The 20995-nt window shown below is 42.6% G+C and overlaps 1 protein-coding gene across 6 annotated transcripts in view; it reads right to left on the bottom strand.

The window, feature by feature from the left end:
- utrn.S (utrophin S homeolog) overlaps positions 1 to 20995 on the bottom strand; it is a 446216-nt gene that overhangs the window by 139231 nt on the left and 285990 nt on the right. For all 6 annotated transcript variants that reach the window (XM_041564420.1, XM_041564418.1, XM_018265201.2 and 3 more), the window contains 2 exons: positions 19026 to 19198; positions 16114 to 16270 (listed from right to left, as the gene is read on the bottom strand). In XM_041564420.1, coding sequence (XP_041420354.1) covers positions 16114 to 16270; positions 19026 to 19198 — 330 coding nt within the window. The remainder of the gene's footprint in view (positions 1 to 16113; positions 16271 to 19025; positions 19199 to 20995) is intronic.

Here is a 20995-nt window from a genome sequence, read left to right as displayed (position 1 = left end):
TGGTGTGCTACTGTGCTGCTCCTAGTAGTTCAGCAGCACCAACCCGAGAATATTTTTTTTTTTTAATATACATATAATTTTTTTTTTTATTTTACTTATCTTACTGTTCTTTAAGGTGTCCAGTGCTGTTTGCTGTTCTTCATAGTAGTGCACCAATAGTAGTGCACTTGCAGGCATTATTTGCCCAGTGGCCATCTAGCTGTGTGAGCTTGTTCACATTCTGTCTAAATATCAATAATAATACCGTCTCCAGAAACACCACCTGAGTGACGTTTTTCAAGCAGCAATAATATATTCCGTATCCACCACTGCTGTAGTGTATACGTTGACCTTGTAGGCATTATTTGCCCAGTGTGTTCTTCATTTTCAAACCACTGCCACTTAGCTGTGTGAGCTTGTTCACATTCTGTCTAAATATCAATAATAATACCGTCTCCAGAAACACCACCTGAGTGACGTTTTTCAAGCAGCAATAATATATTCCGTATCCACCACTGCTGTAGTGTATACGTTGACCTTGTAGGCATTATTTGCCCAGTGTGTTCTTCATTTTCAAACCACTGCCACTTAGCTGTGTGAGCTTGTTCACATTCTGTCTAAATATCAATAATAATACCGTCTCCAGAAACACCACCTGAGTGACGTTTTTCAAGCAGCAATAATATATTCCGTATCCACCACTGCTGTAGTGTATACGTTGACCTTGTAGGCATTATTTGCCCAGTGTGTTCTTCATTTTCAAACCACTGCCACTTAGCTGTGTGAGCTTGTTCACATTCTGTCTAAATATCAATAATAATACCGTCTCCAGAAACACCACCTGAGTGACGTTTTTCAAGCAGCAATAATATATTCCGTATCCACCACTGCTGTAGTGTATACGTTGACCTTGTAGGCATTATTTGCCCAGTGTGTTCTTCATTTTCAAACCACTGCCACTTAGCTGTGTGAGCTTGTTCACATTCTGTCTAAATATCAATAATAATACCGTCTCCAGAAACACCACCTGAGTGACGTTTTTCAAGCAGCAATAATATATTCCGTATCCACCACTGCTGTAGTGTATACGTTGACCTTGTAGGCATTATTTGCCCAGTGTGTTCTTCATTTTCAAACCACTGCCACTTAGCTGTGTGAGCTTGTTCACATTCTGTCTAAATATCAATAATAATACCGTCTCCAGAAACACCACCTGAGTGACGTTTTTCAAGCAGCAATAATATATTCCGTATCCACCACTGCTGTAGTGTATACGTTGACCTTGTAGGCATTATTTGCCCAGTGTGTTCTTCATTTTCAAACCACTGCCACTTAGCTGTGTGAGCTTGTTCACATTCTGTCTAAATATCAATAATAATACCGTCTCCAGAAACACCACCTGAGTTGTTGTTGTTTTTGTTTTAAAAATAATGCCAGGCAAAGGCAGGCCGCCACGCAGAGGCACTAGGGGCCGTGCTGCTATGCTATCCTGTGGCCCTAGGAAATTGCCCAGTTTTAAAAAGGCAATGACCCTGAACTCCCAAAATGCTGAAGAGGTAGTTGACTGGCTTACACAGCACACCCCATCCTCTACCGTTTCTAACTTTACCACAACATCCTCATCCTCCACTGCTATGGGCACCCCACGTAACACTTCCTCCACCACCGGCGCCCCTTCTTCACTGGAGTCAGAGGAGTTATTTTCACATGAGTTTCTTGAACTGAGTGATGCGCAACCATTATTGGCAGAAGAAGATGAAGGAGATGAGGACGTTACACCAGATTTAATTCTGGCAGAGAACACAACAGAGATGGACATAATGAGTGATGACGAGGAGGTCCCCGCTGCTGCTTCCTTCTGTGAGCTGTTAGAAGAAATTGATGCATCTGAGGAGAATGATGATGAGGAGATTGATGTTTTGTGGGTGCCCAGTAGAAGAGAGCAAGAGGAGGATAGTTCAGATGGAGAGACGGAGAGTCAGAGAGGCAGGAGGAGAATAAGACTTAGAAGAAGCAGGGAGGACAGCTCGCAGGGAACAGTAGGGCAACAACATGTATCGGCACCTGTGGTCAGCCGGCCAACGCACCCGCCATTGCCGCCAACTTCTACTTTTACCCCCAGATTGCCAGCCTCAAAAAGGTCAGCAGTGTGGGATTTTTTTAATGTGTGTGCCTCTGACAAAAGCGTTGTAATTTGCAATGAGTGCAGTCAGAAACTGAGTCTTGGGAAGCCCAACAGCCACATAGGTACAACTTCTATGCGAAGGCACATGAACGGCAAGCACAAAGCACTTTGGGAGCAACACCTCAAAGGCAACAGGCAAACTAAAAGCCACCCTCCTTCTGGTCCAGCATCTTACTGCTCTACCTCTGCTGTCCTTGACCCGTCTGAACCACCCTCCACTCCGCCTTCCACCTTGACCACCAGTTCCCATTCTCAGTCATCTGCCCCCAGCCAAGTTTCTGTGAGGGCCATGTTTGAGCGTAAGAAGCCAATGTCTGCGAGTCACCCCCTTGCCCGGCGTCTGACAGCTGGCTTGTCTGCACTCTTAGCCCGCCAGCTTTTACCATACCAGCTGGTGGACTCTGAGGCCTTCCGCAAATTTGTAGCAATTGGGACACCGCAGTGGAAGGTACCCAGCCGCAATTTTTTTTCAAAAAAGGGAATACCACACCTGTACCACCATGTGCAGAGCCAAGTCACCGCATCTCTGTCACTTAGTGTTGGGCCAAAGGTCCATATGACTACTGACGCATGGTCCTCCAAGCATGGTCAGGGCAGGTATGTCACCTACACTGCCCACTGGGTGAACTTGGTCATGGCTGGGAAGCAGGAAATGTGTGGCTCAACAACGACAGTGGAGTTGGTGTCACCGCCACGGATTGCACGCGGTTCTGCCACCACCTCTACTCCTCCTTCGCTCTCTACCTCGTCTTCTTCCTCTTCTTCGTCCTCTGCTGCTGGGTCCTCCTCCTCCTCCACACCTGTGCACCCCCAGCTCCCCCTAGGCTATTCGACGTGCCAGGTACGCCGTTGTCATGCTGTCTTGGGGATGACGTGCCTGGAAAGCAAAAACCATACCGGATCTGTACTCCTGTCATCTCTGCAGTCACAGGCCGATCGGTGGCTGACCCCACACCAACTGAAGATCGGAAAAGTGGTGTGTGACAATGGAAGCAATCTGTTGGCAGCACTGAGACTGGGCAATTTAACACATGTGCCCTGCATGGCACATGTTCTGAATTTAATAGTACAACGTTTTGTCTCAAAGTACCCAGGATTCCAGGACGTTCTCAGGCAGTCCAGGAAGGTGTCGGCCCATTTCAGACGTTCCTATACAGCCATGGCACGCCTTGCTGACATTCAGCAGCGGTACAACATGCCAGTCAGGCGTTTGATTTGCGACAGCCAGACTCGCTGGAATTCAACGCTCCTCATGTTGGAACGTCTGCTGCAACAACAAAGAGCCGTCAACGAATACCTGTTTGAACTGGGTGGTAGGACTGGATCTGCAGAGCTGGGGATTTTTTTCCCCCATTACTGGGTGCTTATGCGCGATGCCTGCAGGCTCATGCGCCCTTTTGAAGAGGTTACAAATATGGTCAGTCGCACCGAAGGCACCATCAGCGACCTAATACCCTTTGCTTTCTTCCTGGAGCGTGCCGTGCGACGAGTGACAGATGAGGCTGTAGACCAGCGTGACGAGGAGCAGGAAGCGCACGATTTCTGGTCGGAATCACCAGAACGAACCCAGGCACCTGCTGCAACGCAGGGAGAGGTGTCAGAAGTGGAGTCAGAGGAGGAAGGTGGCTTTGTGGAGGAGGAGGACCAACAGGAGCAGGCTTCCCAGGGGGCTAGTGGTGACCTTTTGGGGACCCCTGGTCTTGTACGTGGCTGGGGGGAGGAGACCGTGGATGATGCAGTCCTTGATAACGAGGAAGCGGAGATTAGGGATGTAGCGAACGTCGGAAAAAAAGTTCGCGAACATATTCGCGAACTTGCGCAAAAATGCGAGCGGTTCGCGAACGGTTCGCGAACCCCATAGACTTCAATGGGAAGGCGAACTTTAACATCTAGAAAAGACATTTCTGGCCAGAAAAATGATTTTAAAGTTGTTTAAAGGGTGCAACGACCTGGACAGTGGCATGCCAGAGGGGGATCAAGGGCAAAAATGTATCTGAAAAATCTGCCTGTGTGTGCTTGGAAGAGATAGTGTAGGGGGAGAGCTGTTAGTGATTTCAGGGACAGATGATAGTAAGCTTGCTGGCTAGTAATCTGCTTGATACTGCTCTGTATTGGAGGGACAGAAGTCTGCAGGGATTTGAGGGACATTTTAGCTTAGGTAGCTTTGCTGGCTAGTAATCTACTGTTCTCTTTAAACAACTGCCATACGTTGACCTTGTAGGCATTGTTTGCCCAGTTTTTTTGGACGCAGCCACTGAAGCACAGTTGCCAGAAAAAATATGCCATATAAATGCTGAAAATAGTAATTTTTCGCCATACGTTGACCTTGTAGACATTGTTTGCCCAGTTTTTTTGGACGCAGCCACTGAAGCACAGTTGCCAGAAAAATTATGCCATATAAATGCTGAAAATATAAATTTTTTTGGTTGCAGCCACTGAAGCACAGAGGCCAGAAAAATTATGCCATATAAATGCAGAAAATATGCATTTTTTTGGTCGCAGCCACTGAAGCACAGTTGTCAGAAAAATTATGCCATATAAATGCTGAAAATATAAATTTTTTTGGTTGCAGCCACTGAAGCACAGAGGCCAGAAAAATTATGCCATATAAATGCAGAAAATATGCATTTTTTTGGTCGCAGCCACTGAAGCACAGTTGCCAGAAAAAATATGCCATATAAATGCTGAAAATAGTCATTTTTTGCCATATACGTTGAGTCAACGTATGGCAAAAAATTACTATTTTCAGCATTTATATGGCATATTTTTTCTGGCCTCTGTGCTTCAGTGGCTGCGGCCAAAAAAACTGGGCAAACAATGCCTACAAGGTCAACGTCGTTGACCTTGTAGGCATTGTTTGCCCAGTTTTTTTGGCCGCAGCCACTGAAGCACAGAGGCCAGAAAAAATATGCCATATAAATGCTGAAAATAGTAATTTTTTTGGTCGCAGCCACTGAAGCACAGTTGCCAGAAAAATTATGCCATATAAATGCTGAAAATATAAATTTTTTTGGTTGCAGCCACTGAAGCACAGAGGCCAGAAAAATTATGCCATATAAATGCTGAAAATATAAATTTTTTTGGTTGCAGCCACTGAAGCACAGAGGCCAGAAAAATTATGCCATATAAATGCAGAAAATATGCATTTTTTTGGTCGCAGCCACTGAAGCACAGTTGCCAGAAAAATTATGCCATATAAATGCAGAAAATATGCATTTTTTTGGACGCAGCCACTGAAGCACAGTTGCCAGAAAAAATATGCCATATAAATGCTGAAAATAGTCATTTTTTGCCATACGTTGACCTTGTAGACATTGTTTGCCCAGTTTTTTTGGTTGCAGCCACTGAAGCACAGAGGCCAGAAAAAATTAAACCAGTAGGGTTTGCACCCTAGTTTGTAACGGTGGCGGAGGGAGGAGGAGGACGCTAAAGGACAGCTGTGTGTGGAGTCATGAGGCTTGAAGAGAAGGACAGCTGCATAGAAGTCAGAACAAGTCTTCCGGCGTGCAGTAACCCTCCGAGATCCACCCCTCATTCATTTTAATAAAGGTCAGGTAATCGACACTTTTGTGACCTAGGCGAGTTCTCTTCTCAGTTACAATCCCTCCTGCTGCACTGAAGGTCCTTTCTGAGAGCACACTTGAGGCTGGGCAAGACAAGAGGTTCATGGCAAATTGTGACAGCTCTGGCCACAGATCAAGCCTGCGCACCCAGTAGTCCAGGGGTTCATCGCTCCTCAGAGTGTCGATATCTGCAGTTAATGCCAGGTAGTCCGCTACCTGCCGGTCGAGGCGTTCTTTGAGGGTGGATCCAGAAGGGTTGTGGCGCTGCCTTGGACAGAAAAACATTTGCATGTCTGACGTTACAGACTGGCCAAAGGGCTTTGTCCTTGCAGGTGTGCTCGTGGCAGGATTACTGGCACCTCTGCCCCTGGAATGTTGATGAGTTCCTGAAGTGACATCACCCTTAAAAGCATTGTACAACATGTTTTGCAGGCTGGTTTGTAAATGCCGCATCTTTTCGGACTTGTGGTATGTTGGTAACATTTCTGACACTTTATGCTTGTACCGAGGGTCTAGTAGCGTTGCGACCCAGTACAGGTCCTTCTCCTTAAGCCTCTTGATACGGGGGTCCTTCAACAGGCATGACAGCATGAAAGACCCCATTCTCACAAGGTTGGATGCAGAGCTATCCATCTCCGCTTCCTCATTATCAAGGACTGCATCATCCACGGTCTCCTCCCCCCAGCCACGTACAAGACCAGGGGTCCCCAAAAGGTCACCACTAGCCCCCTGGGAAGCCTGCTCCTGTTGGTCCTCCTCCTCCACAAAGCCACCTTCCTCCTCTGACTCCACTTCTGGCACCTCTCCCTGCGTTGCAGCAGGTGCCTGGGTTCGTTCTGGTGATTCCGACCAGAAATCGTGCGCTTCCAGCTCCTCGTCACGCTGGTCTACAGCCTCATCTGTCACTCGTCGCACGGCACGCTCCAGGAAGAAAGCGAAGGGTATTAGGTCGCTGATGGTGCCTTCGGTGCGACTGACCATATTTGTCACCTCTTCAAAAGGTCGCATGAGCCTGCAGGCATCGCGCATAAGCACCCAGTAACGGGGGAAAAAAATCCCCAGCTGTGCAGATCCAGTCCTACCACCCAGTTCAAAAAGGTACTCGTTGACGGCCCTTTGTTGTTGCAGCAGACGTTCCAACATAAGGAGCGTTGAATTCCAGCGAGTCTGGCTGTCAGAAATCAAACGCCTGACTGGCATGTTGTAGCGCTGCTGAATGTCAGCAAGGCGTGCCATGGCTGTGTAGGAACGTCTGAAATGGGCCGACACCTTTCTGGACTGGGTGAGAACGTCCTGGAATCCTGGGTACTTGGAGACAAAACGTTGGACTATTAAATTTAACACATGTGCCATGCAGGGCACATGTGTTAAATTGCCTAGTCTCAACGCTGCCAACAGATTGCTTCCATTGTCACACACCACTTTTCCGATCTGCAGTTGGTGTGGGGTCAGCCACCGATCGGCCTGTGACTGCAGAGATGACAGGAGTACAGATCCGGTATGGTTTTTGCTTTCCAGGCACGTCATCCCCAAGACAGCGTGACAACGGCGTACCTGGCACGTCGAATAGCCTAGGGGGAGCTGGGGGTGCACAGGTGTGGAGGAGGAGAAGGAGGACCCAGCAGCAGAGTAAGAAGAAGAAGAAGACGAGGTAGAGAGCGATGGAGGAGTAGAGGTGGTGGCAGAACCGCGTGCAATCCGTGGTGGTGACACCAACTCCACTGTTGTTGTTGAGCTACCCATTCCCTGCTTCCCAGCCATTACCAAGTTCACCCAGTGGGCAGTGTAGGTGACATACCTGCCCTGACCATGCTTGGAGGACCATGCGTCAGTAGTCATATGGACCTTTGGCCCAACACTAAGTGACAGAGATGCGGTAACTTGGCTCTGCACATGTTGGTACAGGTGTGGTATTCCCTTTTTAGAAAAAAAATTGCGGCTGGGTACCTTCCACTGCGGTGTCCCAATTGCTACAAATTTGCGGAAGGCCTCAGAGTCCACCAGCTGGTATGGTAAAAGCTGGCGGGCTAAGAGTGCAGACAAGCCAGCTGTCAGACGCCGGGCAAGGGGGTGACAGTCAGACATTGGCTTCTTACGCTCAAACATGGCCTTCACAGAAACTTGGCTGGTGGCAGATGACTGGGAATGGGAACAGGTGGTCAAGGTGGAAGGCGGAGTGGAGGGTGGTTCAGACGGGTCAAGGAGAGCAGAGGTAGAGCAGTAAGATGCTGGACCAGAAGGAGTGTGGCTTTTAGTTTGCCTGTTGCCTTTGAGGTGTTGCTCCCAAAGTGCTTTGTGCTTGCCGCTCATGTGCCTTCGCATAGAAGTTGTACCTATGTGGCTGTTGGGCTTACCAAGGCTCAGTTTCTGACTGCACTCATTGCAAATTACAATGCTTTTGTCAGAGGCACACACATTAAAAAAATCCCACACTGCTGACTTTTTGGAAGTGTGCGATCTGGCGGTAACAGTAGAAGTTGGCGGAGTTGGCGGTATTGGCGGCAATGGCGGGTGCGTTGGCCGGCTGAACACAGGTGCCGATACATGTTGTTGCCCTACTGATCCCTGCGGGCTGTCCTCCCTGCTTCTTCTAAGTCTTATTCTCCTACTGCCTCTCTGACTCTCCGTCTCTCCATCTGAACTACCCTCCTCTTGCTCTCTTCTACTAGGCACCCACAAAACATCAATCTCCTCATCATCATTCTCCTCAGATGCATCAATTTCTTCTGACACATCACAGAAGGAAGCAGCAGCGGGGACCTCCTCCTCATCACTCATTATGTCCATCTCTATCGTGTTCTCTGCCAGAATTAAATCTGGTGTAAGGTCCTCATCTCCTTCATCTTCTTCTGGCAATAATGGTTGCGCATTACTCAGTTCAAGAAACTCATGGGAAAATAACTCCTCTGACCCCAGTGAAGAAGGGGCACCGGTGGTGGAGGAAGTGTTACGTGGGGTGGCCATAGCAGTGGAGGATGAGGAGGATGTTGTGGTAAAGTTAGAAACGGTAGAGGATGGGGTGTGCTGTGTAAGCCAGTCAACTACCTCTTCAGCATTTTGGGAGTTCAGGGTCATTGGCTTTTTAAAACTGGGCAATTTGCTAGGGCCACAGGATTGCATAGCAGCACGGCCCCTAGCACGGCGGCCTGCCTTTGCCTGGCATTATTTTTAAAAAAACAACAACAACAACAAAACTCTGGTTTTTCTGGAAACGATAATACACACAGCTAGATGGCGGGTTGAAGAAAACAGTGTGCAAATAATGCCTACAAGGTCAACGTATACACTACTACAGCGGTGGATACGGATTACGTAAAATATATTATGGCTGCTTGAAAAAAGTCACTCCGGTGTTTTTTCTGGAGACGGTAATATTATGGATATTTAGACAGAATGTGAACAAGGTCACACAGCTAGATGGCGGGTTGAAGAAAACAGTGTGCAAATAATGCCTACAAGGTCAACGTATACACTACTACAGCGGTGGATACGGATTACGTAAAATATATGAATGCTGCTTGAAAAAAAGTAACTCAAGTGGTTTTTCTAGAGACGGTAATATTATGGATATTTAGACAGAATGTGAACAAGGTCACACAGCTAGATGGCGGGTTGAAGAAAACAGTGTGCAAATAATGCCTACAAGGTCAACGTATACACTACTACAGCGGTGGATACGGATTACGTAAAATATATTATGGCTGCTTGAAAAAAGTCACTCCGGTGTTTTTTCTGGAGACGGTAATATTATGGATATTTAGACAGAATGTGAACAAGGTCACACAGCTAGATGGCGGGTTGAAGAAAACAGTGTGCAAATAATGCCTACAAGGTCAACGTATACACTACTACAGCGGTGGATACGGATTACGTAAAATATATTATGGCTGCTTGAAAAAAGTCACTCCGGTGTTTTTTCTGGAGACGGTAATATTATGGATATTTAGACAGAATGTGAACAAGGTCACACAGCTAGATGGCGGGTTGAAGAAAACAGTGTGCAAATAATGCCTACAAGGTCAACGTATACACTACTACAGCGGTGGATACGGATTACGTAAAATATATTATGGCTGCTTGAAAAAAGTCACTCCGGTGTTTTTTCTGGAGACGGTAATATTATGGATATTTAGACAGAATGTGAACAAGGTCACACAGCTAGATGGCGGGTTGAAGAAAACAGTGTGCAAATAATGCCTACAAGGTCAACGTATACACTACTACAGCGGTGGATACGGATTACGTAAAATATATTATGGCTGCTTGAAAAAAGTCACTCCGGTGTTTTTTCTGGAGACGGTAATATTATGGATATTTAGACAGAATGTGAACAAGGTCACACAGCTAGATGGCGGGTTGAAGAAAACAGTGTGCAAATAATGCCTACAAGGTCAACGTATACACTACTACAGCGGTGGATACGGATTACGTAAAATATATTATGGCTGCTTGAAAAAGTCACTCCGGTGTTTTTTCTGGAGACGGTAATATTATGGATATTTAGACAGAATGTGAACAAGGTCACACAGCTAGATGGCGGGTTGAAGAAAACAGTGTGCAAATAATGCCTACAGGGCAAATAATGCCTAAAAGGTCAACTTATACACTACTACAGCGGTAGTAAAATAAAAAAAGTAAAATAAAAAAAAAATGAATATTAAAAAAAAAAATTAAAGTTGGTGCTGCTGAACTACTAGGAGCAGCAGATTAGCACACCAGTCCCACTCCCCAACACTGCTAGACTAATAGCACTGGGCTCTTATAGTAGTAGTAGTAGTAGTAGTAAAACAACAAAAAAATAAATAAAAGCAGTCCTTACAAGGACTACTGTTATTGCAGCAGTCAGCAGATGAGATCAGAAGCAGGACAGCTGCCCACTGCAGCTACATACAGAGCACTGCAGTAGAAGGTAGATTACTAGCCAGCAAAGCTACCTAAGCTTAAATGTCCCTCAAACCCCTGCAGACTTCTGTCCCTCCAATAACAGAGCAGTATCAAAACGATTACTAGCCAGCAAACTTTCAACTGTCCCTGAAATCACTAACAGGCAGCAGCTCTCTCCCTACACTATCTCTTCAGCACACACAGGCAGAGTGAAAAAACGCTGCAGGGCTTCGGTTTTTATAGGGAAGGGGAGTGGTCCAGGGGAGAGCTTCCTGATTGGCTGCCATGTACCTGCTGGTCTGGGGTGAGAGGGCAAAAAAAAGCGCCAACAATGGCGAACCCAAAATGGCGAACGTCGCGCGACGTTCGCGAACTTCCGGCGAGCGCGAACACCCGATGTTCGCGCGAACAAGTTCGCCGGCGAACAGTTCGCGACATCTCTAGCGGAGATGGATACCTCTGCATCCAACCTTGTGAGAATGGGGTCTTTCATGCTGTCATGCCTGTTGAAGGACCCCCGTATCAAGAGGCTTAAGGAGAAGGACCTGTACTGGGTCGCGACTCTACTAGACCCTCGGTACAAGCATAAAGTGGCAGAAATGTTACCAACATACCACAAGTCTGAAAGGATGCTGCATTTACAAACCAGCCTGCAAAACATGTTGTACAATGCTTTTAAGGGTGATGTCACTTCAGGAACTCATCAACATTCCAGGGGCAGAGGTGCCAGTAATCCTGCCACGAGCGCACCTGCAAGGACAAAGCACTTTGGCCACTCTGTAACGTCAGACATGCAAATGTTTTTCAGTCCAAGGCAGCGGCAGAACCCTTCGGGATCCACCCTCAAAGAACGCCTCGACCGGCAGGTAGCGGACTACCTGGCATTAACTGCAGATATCGACACTCTGAGGAGCGATGAACCCCTGGACTACTGGGTGCGCAGGCTTGATCTGTGGCCAGAGCTGTCACAATTTGCCATGAACCTCTTGTCTTGCCCCGCCTCAAGTGTCCTCTCAGAAAGGACCTTCAGTGCAGCAGGAGGGATTGTAACTGAGAAGAGAACTCGCCTAGGTCACAAAAGTGTGGATTACCTGACCTTTATTAAAATGAATGAGGGGTGGATCTCGGAGGGTTACTGCACGCCGGAAGACTTGTTCTGAGTTTCTGATTCTGACTCCCCATGCAGCTGTCCTTCTCTGCACGCCTCATGACTCCACATACAGCTGTCCTTTAGCGTCCTCCTCCCTCCACCACCGTTACAAACTAGGGTGCAAATCCTACTGGTTTAATTTGAATCCAGGTAAATCCTGAGTTTTTCTGGCCTCTGTGCTTCAGTGGCTGCGACCAAAAAAAACAGAATATTTTCAGCATTTATATGGCATATTTTTTCTGGCCTCTGTGCTTCAGTGGCTGTGACAAAAAAAATGAATATTTTCAGCATTTATATGGCATATTTTTTCTGGCCTCTGTGCTGCAGTGGCTGCGACAAAAAAAAATTAATATTGTTTGCATTTATATGGCATATTTTTTCTGGCCTCTGTGCTGCAGTGGCTGCGACCAAAAAAAACAGAATATTTTCAGCATTTATATGGCATATTTTTTCTGGCCTCTGTGCTTCAGTGGCTGCGACCAAAAAAAACAGAATATTTTCAGCATTTATATGGCATATTTTTTCTGGCCTCTGTGCTTCAGTGGCTGTGACAAAAAAATGAATATTTTCAGCATTTATATGGCATATTTTTTCTGGCCTCTGTGCTTCAGTGGCTGCGACCAAAAAAAACAGAATATTTTCAGCATTTATATGGCATATTTTTTCTGGCCTCTGTGCTTCAGTGGCTGTGACAAAAAAATGAATATTTTCAGCATTTATATGGCATATTGTTTCGGCCTCTGTGCTTCAGTGGCTGCGACAAAAATAAATGAATATTTTCAGCATTTATATGGCATATTTTTTCTGGCCTCTGTGCTTCAGTGGCTGCGGCCAAAAAAAACAGAATATTTTCAGCATTTATATGGCATATTTTTTCTGGCCTCTGTGCTTCAGTGTCTGCGACAAAAAAAATGAATATTTTCAGCATTTATATGGCATATTTTTTCTGGTCTCTGTGCTGCAGTGGCTGCGACAAAAAAAAATTAATATTGTTTGCATTTATATGGCATATTTTTTCTGGCCTCTGTGCTGCAGTGGCTGCGACCAAAAAAAACAGAATATTTTCAGCATTTATATGGCATATTTTTTCTGGCCTCTGTGCTTCAGTGGCTGTGACAAAAAAATGAATATTTTCAGCATTTATATGGCATATTGTTTCGGCCTCTGTGCTTCAGTGGCTGCGACAAAAATAAATGAATATTTTCAGCATTTATATGGCATATTTTTTCTGGCCTCTGTGCTTCAGTGGCTGCGGCCAAAAAAAACAGAATATTTTCAGCATTTATATGGCATATTTTTTCTGGCCTCTGTGCTTCAGTGTCTGCGACAAAAAAAATGAATATTTTCAGCATTTATATGGCATATTTTTTCTGGCCTCTGTGCTGCAGTGGCTGCGACAAAAAAATTAATATTGTTTGCATTTATATGGCATATTTTTTCTGGCCTCTGTGCTGCAGTGGCTGCGACCAAAAAAAACAGAATATTTTCAGCATTTATATGGCATATTTTTTCTGGCCTCTGAGCTTCAGTGGCTGCGACCAAAAAAAACAGAATATTTTCAGCATTTATATGGCATATTTTTTCTGGCCTCTGTGCTTCAGTGGCTGTGACAAAAAAATGAATATTTTCAGCATTTATATGGCATATTTTTTCTGGCCTCTGTGCTTCAGTGGCTGCGACCAAAAAAAACAGAATATTTTCAGCATTTATATGGCATATTTTTTCTGGCCTCTGTGCTTCAGTGGCTGTGACAAAAAAATGAATATTTTCAGCATTTATATGGCATATTGTTTCGGCCTCTGTGCTTCAGTGGCTGCGACAAAAATAAATGAATATTTTCAGCATTTATATGGCATATTTTTTCTGGCCTCTGTGCTTCAGTGTCTGCGACAAAAAAAATGAATATTTTCAGCATTTATATGGCATATTTTTTCTGGCCTCTGTGCTGCAGTGGCTGCGACAAAAAAAAATTAATATTGTTTGCATTTATATGGCATATTTTTTCTGGCCTCTGTGCTGCAGTGGCTGCGACCAAAAAAAACAGAATATTCAGCATTTATATGGCATATTTTTTCTGGCCTCTGTGCTTCAGTGGCTGCGACCAAAAAAAACAGAATATTTTCAGCATTTATATGGCATATTTTTTCTGGCCTCTGTGCTTCAGTGGCTGTGACAAAAAATGAATATTTTCAGCATTTATATGGCATATTTTTTCTGGCCTCTGTGCTTCAGTGGCTGCGACCAAAAAAAACAGAATATTTTCAGCATTTATATGGCATATTTTTTCTGGCCTCTGTGCTTCAGTGGCTGTGACAAAAAAATGAATATTTTCAGCATTTATATGGCATATTGTTTCGGCCTCTGTGCTTCAGTGGCTGCGACAAAAATAAATGAATATTTTCAGCATTTATATGGCATATTTTTTCTGGCCTCTGTGCTTCAGTGGCTGCGGCCAAAAAAACCAGAATATTTTCAGCATTTATATGGCATATTTTTCCTGGCCTCTGTGCTTCAGTGTCTGCGACAAAAAAAATTTATATTGTTAGCATTTATATGGCATATTTTTCCTGGCCTCTGTGCTGCAGTGGCTGCGACAAAAAAAAATTAATATTGTTTGCATTTATATGGCATATTTTTTCTGGCCTCTGTGCTGCAGTGGCTGCGACAAAAAAAAATTAATATTGTTTGCATTTATATGGCATATTTTTTCTGGCCTCTGTGCTGCAGTGGCTGCCACAAAAAAAAATTAATATTTTCAGCATTTATATGGCATATTGTTTCTGGACTTCTGGTTCAGTGGCTGCGACAAAAAAAACATAATTTTTCAGGAAAGTACACATGCCTAATTTTTCAGGGTTCTGCAACAGTGGCAAAATCGCATCTTTTATGGTCACCGCAGGTGATCAATAAAGTAGACCAAAACTGGGCCCACACTGCAGAATCAGTGTTTTTTGGTTCACTTCACTGTACATTGAATTACCTCTGCCTGACCGTGCACGTGCGCACAAGCACGGTGACTGCTAAACACACCACTACAGAAATATTGCCACCAACAGGACGAACATCCTGAAGGTGACAAGCAACTAGTAATTAAAAACTATTATTTGCTCACTTGACGGTATCATTCATTAAAGCTCTTTGCGTCTTTTTGCGTTGCAGTAAGCACCGCGTTTCGTCTTTGCGTGTAAACAGGCTGTAACCTTTACACGACTTGATTGGCATGTAGACGCCGGACGTTTTAAAGCATTTTATTACACAGGTTTAGAAATGTAGTGTAATTTCTGCCCTTTACAGCACAAAACGCAGCGCTGTGTCAACAATGGATTTTTTAGAAACATTTTTGCCCTTGATCCCCCTCTGGCATGGCACTGTCCAGGTCGTTGCACCCTTTAAACAACTTTAAAATCATTTTTCTGGCCAGAAATGTCTTTTCTAGCTTTTAAAATTCGCCTTCCCATTGAAGTCTATGGGGTTTGCGACGTTCGCGAACCGTTCGCATTTTTGACGCAAGTTCGCGAATATGTTCGCGAACATTTTTTCCGACGTTCGCTACATCCCTATTTGTGAATCCTTAAGCTTGAATCCAGTGAAAAACAGATGTAAGCAAAGTAACCAGCAAGAAGCAGAGACAGTTTCGGCAAACACTTGCAATTCTCTGTCAGCAGAGAAACAATGGTAGAAGTGGTGCCAGTCGTTCCATTAGCCTTAGGGGGTATAAAGCTTCCAAGGAGAGTGTCCAACTGTCTCATCGCATTTTATCTGTAAACTTAGAAAGAAAAATGTTCTTTTTCTTTCTCTACTTTTTATGATTATTATGGACCATGCCCAGAACAATACAACAAATGCTATTAACATCCATTTGAAGAATCAATATAACAATCATAAAGCACTTAGCGATACATCAAACCATATATCTGTGCCTTAACAAAGATGAAGAATTTGAAAAAAAAAATCAATTACCATTGTAGTCAATATCACTAGGAGCATAGTATAATGCAATACATAAAGTGGATAGTGCCAAATTGGCTAGTGTCTAGTAACAAAGTGCTTGTTGCGCTTAAGATTTGTAAATGAGGTGCTAGGCTTGGGGTGGCTTACAGAATATAAAGAAGCACTATATTTTACCCTTTCAGTACAGAGTTAGCAGACTTCTCTGCTACAGTGGGGTCTCCATCTGCTTCCTCCAAGGAGGACTTGCTGGTGAGCCATGATTTTGCATGTGTTGCAGGTCGTCGCACTTTTATGACCCATGATTTTGCCAGGAAGAAAACTTTGCTATGCCCCCAAAGTTGCATCATTGACTCCTTCCACTGAAGGCAGCAGGTTGTCCACTCATATAGAAATTGGCTTACCTTACAGTATTCAAACTGTTGTTGTACTGTAGGGACATCTCCTCCCACAGGCATTTGCTTTTTTAGTTCTTCATTTCGAACATCTAACCAGTTGATGAGTTCTTCCAGGGATTTCATTAAGTGGTTCCATTTGTCTGCACTCACTTCTAAGTGTGTCCTGCAGCAAAGCAAAGAGCAATGGCTTAGAGTTGAACTTTTTTTCATGCATGTGTACCTCATGAGTAAAAAAAAGGACCCCTGGGTTAGACAAACCCTGCCTTCATTAAATCTTACATTTAAATTGCTTACAAGTACAAGTAAATACTAATACACAATAATGTGAAAAATAAATTTGTCCCCTACCCGATTTCCAATAGTTTCTGGACTGTATGGACATGTAAGTAAGTCCAAATTCCAAAAGCAACAACCCTGGCATAATATATTTGGTGTGTACTGGCCCCCCTTAATTCCAGCAATCATTTTTTCACATGGAGCATATGATTGCTAGATAACTTTGTTCTAAATGAGTCACTGGGGCTCATTTACAAATGCAGCGTGCAAAGTGCAATCTCAAATTGGCATGTTTTTAGCCACAGTGCAGCATTTTTTACTTACAATTCAAGCGTATTTGCTGCCCCAAGTTGGCAATGCTCAGCCCCAGCTAAAGTGCCATGAAGCCAAAATGCCTTTTAATTAACTTTTAGTATGATGTAGAAAGTGATATTTGGATACAATTTGCAATTGTTTTTCACTTTTTACTGTTTGTGGCTTGAGTTGACTTTTTATCTCCAGGTTATAATTCCAGAAATCTGGTTACTAGGGTCCAAATGACCCCAGCATCCATGCACTGATTAGAATAAGATACTGGAATATGAATAGGAGAGGGACTGAATATAAGGTGGAGTAATAAAGAGTAGCAATAACTATAAATTTGCAGCCTTACAGAACGTTTGTTTGTAGATGGGGTCAGTTGGAAAGAGTCTTTAAGTTAACGTTTAATATGACACAAAGAATATTATACTGTGGCAATTTGTATTTGTTTTTTATTTTTTATTATGTATTATTTATTTTATTTGTTTTTGTGATATTTGGCTTTTTATTCAACTGCTCTCCAGATTGCTATTTAAGCAATCAGGTCGCTATGGTCCAAATTACCCTAGCAACCATGCATTGATTTGAATTAGAAACTGGAATATGAATAAAAGAGGGCTTGAAAAGAAAGATGAGTAATAAAAGCAATAACAATACATTTGTAGCTTTACAGATCCCCATCTGAAAGCTGGAAAGAGTTGGAAAAAAAACGGAAATAATTAAAAAAAAAAAAGTAATGTAGACCAATTAAAAAATTGCATAGAATTGGCCAAACACTCCTTTAATGTGACTATTTCATTAATTGATGGACTGGTTATATTTAGAAAATTTCTAATTCTTATTTCTTATTGTAAGATTTAAAAAAATAAAGACCAGTTGCAAATTGTCTCTGAATATTAAAGTCAATATCATACTTAAAAGTTAATATAACTTTCATGATTGTTATTCCAGAAACACTAAGCACTCCATGTACTACAAAAATACAATATCTGTATGTATCTGACAGGGACCTGAGATTCAAGTGATGTATAATCTATGTAAAGCAATGCAGAATACATTTGGTGCTATATGAATAATGGATAATAATTAGAATAAAAACAACCATGAAAGCCATATTGCTGCTTGCTCCACTCTGTGGCATATGGCGCTACCTTCGTAAGGCACTGTATCAATATGTGGAATTGTCATTTCTATGCAATATGCTTCCTTCCAATGTTATGACATAGTGCAAATGTTTTATTATTTTAGAACATGGCACTTAGTGAGGGAAAAAGCTGAAAAGTATGCCTGACACTCAGACTCAAGGGAAAAGAAAGCATATGCATTTTCCTACAGAACAGTTGTAAAACAAAGGAAGTTACAGAGTGTATCATTACAGAACACTGCCTAGAAATAATGATTTTTAGAGATTCCTTTGAATTTGTGTAAGGCGGCTGAATGTTGCAATTGTTTGACAGATATTTTTTCCATTTGAATGCATGTAGAAACGAACTGGTCAACAAACCTTACCAAACCTTTTTTGGACTTCCCAATAACACTTGGTCAGAGAAACTTCCTCCCAGATGTTCTGTGTTGTTCAGTTTGATATAAAATATGTACAGGACTGCTCTCTACTGTTCTTATTTCTTTTTTAAATTTGTGACCAAGGGAAAAAACTCTAAAATGCTGCTTTTTTTCATTTTATCTTAGCCATGCAAAATATGGACTAAATCACTATGTCAGTACCCTTCCTAGTGTTGGACTGGGATGCCAGGGGCCCACCAGAAAACCTTGGAAGACCATGGGCCCACTTCCAAACCATTGTTCCTCCTCTCCTCACTCAATCACTTTCTCCTAGTTTTTTTATATCTACTTAATATACTATATTCTTCCATTATTAAGCTTCTTTTTCCCATAAAGAAATAGGGAATGACCATGAAATAGGCCAAATGGTAAGAAGCAAAAGGGCCCACTGAGACCTTGGCCCACCTGGAATTTTCCTGGTATCCCAGTGGGTCAGTCTGACACTGATCCTACTTACCATATCTGCTTGCTTTATTGGGTTTATAGTGGTGACATGGATGACTAGATTAAATATCTAGTTCTAAAACAAGAAGCTAATGAATGACAGGATGGTAATGGCACAAGGGAAGAAAAAAAGGAGAGAAAAGACTGGGGAGAAAAAGACAATAGAAGGTACTAAGGTTGATCATCACGATAGTCCAAACCTTAAAAATATACCATGTAGTTGTGAATGTTCGTGCCCTAAAATATACAAATATTTTTATTCAAGAGCTAGCAGATTTAAAATATTATTTCCCAGATAACATTTTAACCAAGAAATGCAGAAAATCGTGCTCTACCTAATGTTGGATGACTTGGCCTTTAAATCGTTCCACCGTTGGTTCATATCATCTAGCCTTTGCTGCAGGAGAGTCTCTTCTTCTGAGGTTCCAAGTGCTTTCACCATCTTCTGCCGGTTCCCATCAATGCTTTTAAAGATATCATTATGGGCATCTATCTCAGCTTGAATATCCTTAAGAGAAAATAAAACCAAAAAAAGGTGTAAGTGACAATAAAATGAGTTACATGTCAAATTCAGGTATAAGTTGAACCACAGCCTATTCTAGAGTTAACATTTTTAAAATTTTTATAAAGGCCACCACTAAGACATGGATATCAAATATGAACAGAAAAAAACATGGCAATACATTTTATTGAACAATGTCTTAACGTAAAAGTCACATTTTATAATGGGAATGATTTCCTTTTACATGTTTAAATTCAAGTAACACACTTCAGATGTCAAGCAGAATATTCAAAGATGCAAGAATTTAAGCTTCTATACCACAACACATATTTAGACAGGATATTTTTATTGTAGAACAGGAAGGTTATTTTTAGTAAACCCACCCTTTATTATTTTACACGAGTCACAATGCATCATCTACATTACTTATAAAAATCAATAACACTGATGCAAATTACTACGTTAGCTTTTAACAGTGTCTTTTGCAATTAATAATTTTTGTTGGCTTCACAAATGAATTATTTCTAGCTTTTTCAGAATGTGGTGCTCAAAATATATGGAAAACTGATTTTCTTTCCATCATGTTGACTGATTTTGAAGAGTTACCTAGCTAGACAAAGTGCTAGAATAACTGCCACAATCAGAAGTGCTTACTCAAAAAAAAAGATCCCATAAACCACAAAAGCTAAAATTGAAATCTTCAACTGAAATTGGAAAACACTTCGCAGCTCACTATATTTATGACATACAACTCACACTTTTTATTATATAACCGGATTTCTCTGGGCTCAGAATGTAGAATAAACCTTTCTAAATTATGAGAAAAAAAATCTTATTGTGTGAGCAAAAAACAGTATTCTCTTCATACTCACTTTTAAACACAGGCTCTCCAGGTAATACAGTAAATACAGAATTTACTAGACCAAAAAATCTGTTGACGAACTTGCATATTATTATTATAAGGCTATATTTATATTGTGTCAACACCTTTGATGGTGCTTTACAGTTATTATACATCATTTATATCAGCCACTGTTCCAGTGGAACAATATCACATACCAGAACTGCTGGGGAAAGCCAACCCAAGAGCATACAATCTCTTTTCAGATTTAATCCTGGCTGGAATCGATCCTAAGACCAAGCTAAATGGTCACCATGCTCTTTTTTTTTTTTTACACAGGACTACATTAGCTTCGGACTCGGAAGCTTATTCACCTGTTTATACAGCCTGCATAACGTGTCCAGAGGAAGACTTCATGGGGCAAATGTGAACTTCTGGGCAACTTGAGTAACCAATTCAGGGCTGTCCAAAGGGAGGCATAGGGGCTTGATGTGGCTCTATAGAGGTTATTTGCCCCCAAAACAGTGTATACAAATGCCCCCTCAAGAAGCACATTAAAATTGTTCCCCTAGACAGCTAAGTTCCACCATACAGAAACATCTAAATCAAATTCATGCAGGTTATCATATTTGCTTGTTTCCATAGCTCTTCTTGCCAACAAGGAGCATACACAATGTAAGACAGGATGACATTAGATTCCACTGATTGCTGGAAACAGGAATTGAAGTGGCTTCTAGGATTTGTTTAGGGGAGTAAATTTGGTGCAGTTTTGGAGGGAGCAATGACATTTGTGGAGCCGCCCTAAACTAATTTAATGTGAAATAATTTGCAGAGCCACATCTAGCCCTAATACCTCTATTTGGACAACCCTGAATTAGAAAGTCAGGTTTTTAACAGGGGTACGGTTCACTTTATAGTTTAAGGCAACCACTAAAACAATAAAAACAATAGGTGGACCAATA

The sequence above is a fragment of the Xenopus laevis genome, chromosome 5S, assembly GCF_017654675.1.
Source record: "Xenopus laevis strain J_2021 chromosome 5S, Xenopus_laevis_v10.1, whole genome shotgun sequence".
NCBI lineage: Eukaryota > Metazoa > Chordata > Amphibia > Anura > Pipidae > Xenopus > Xenopus laevis.
This window is presented reverse-complemented; position numbering and strand designations above follow the sequence as displayed.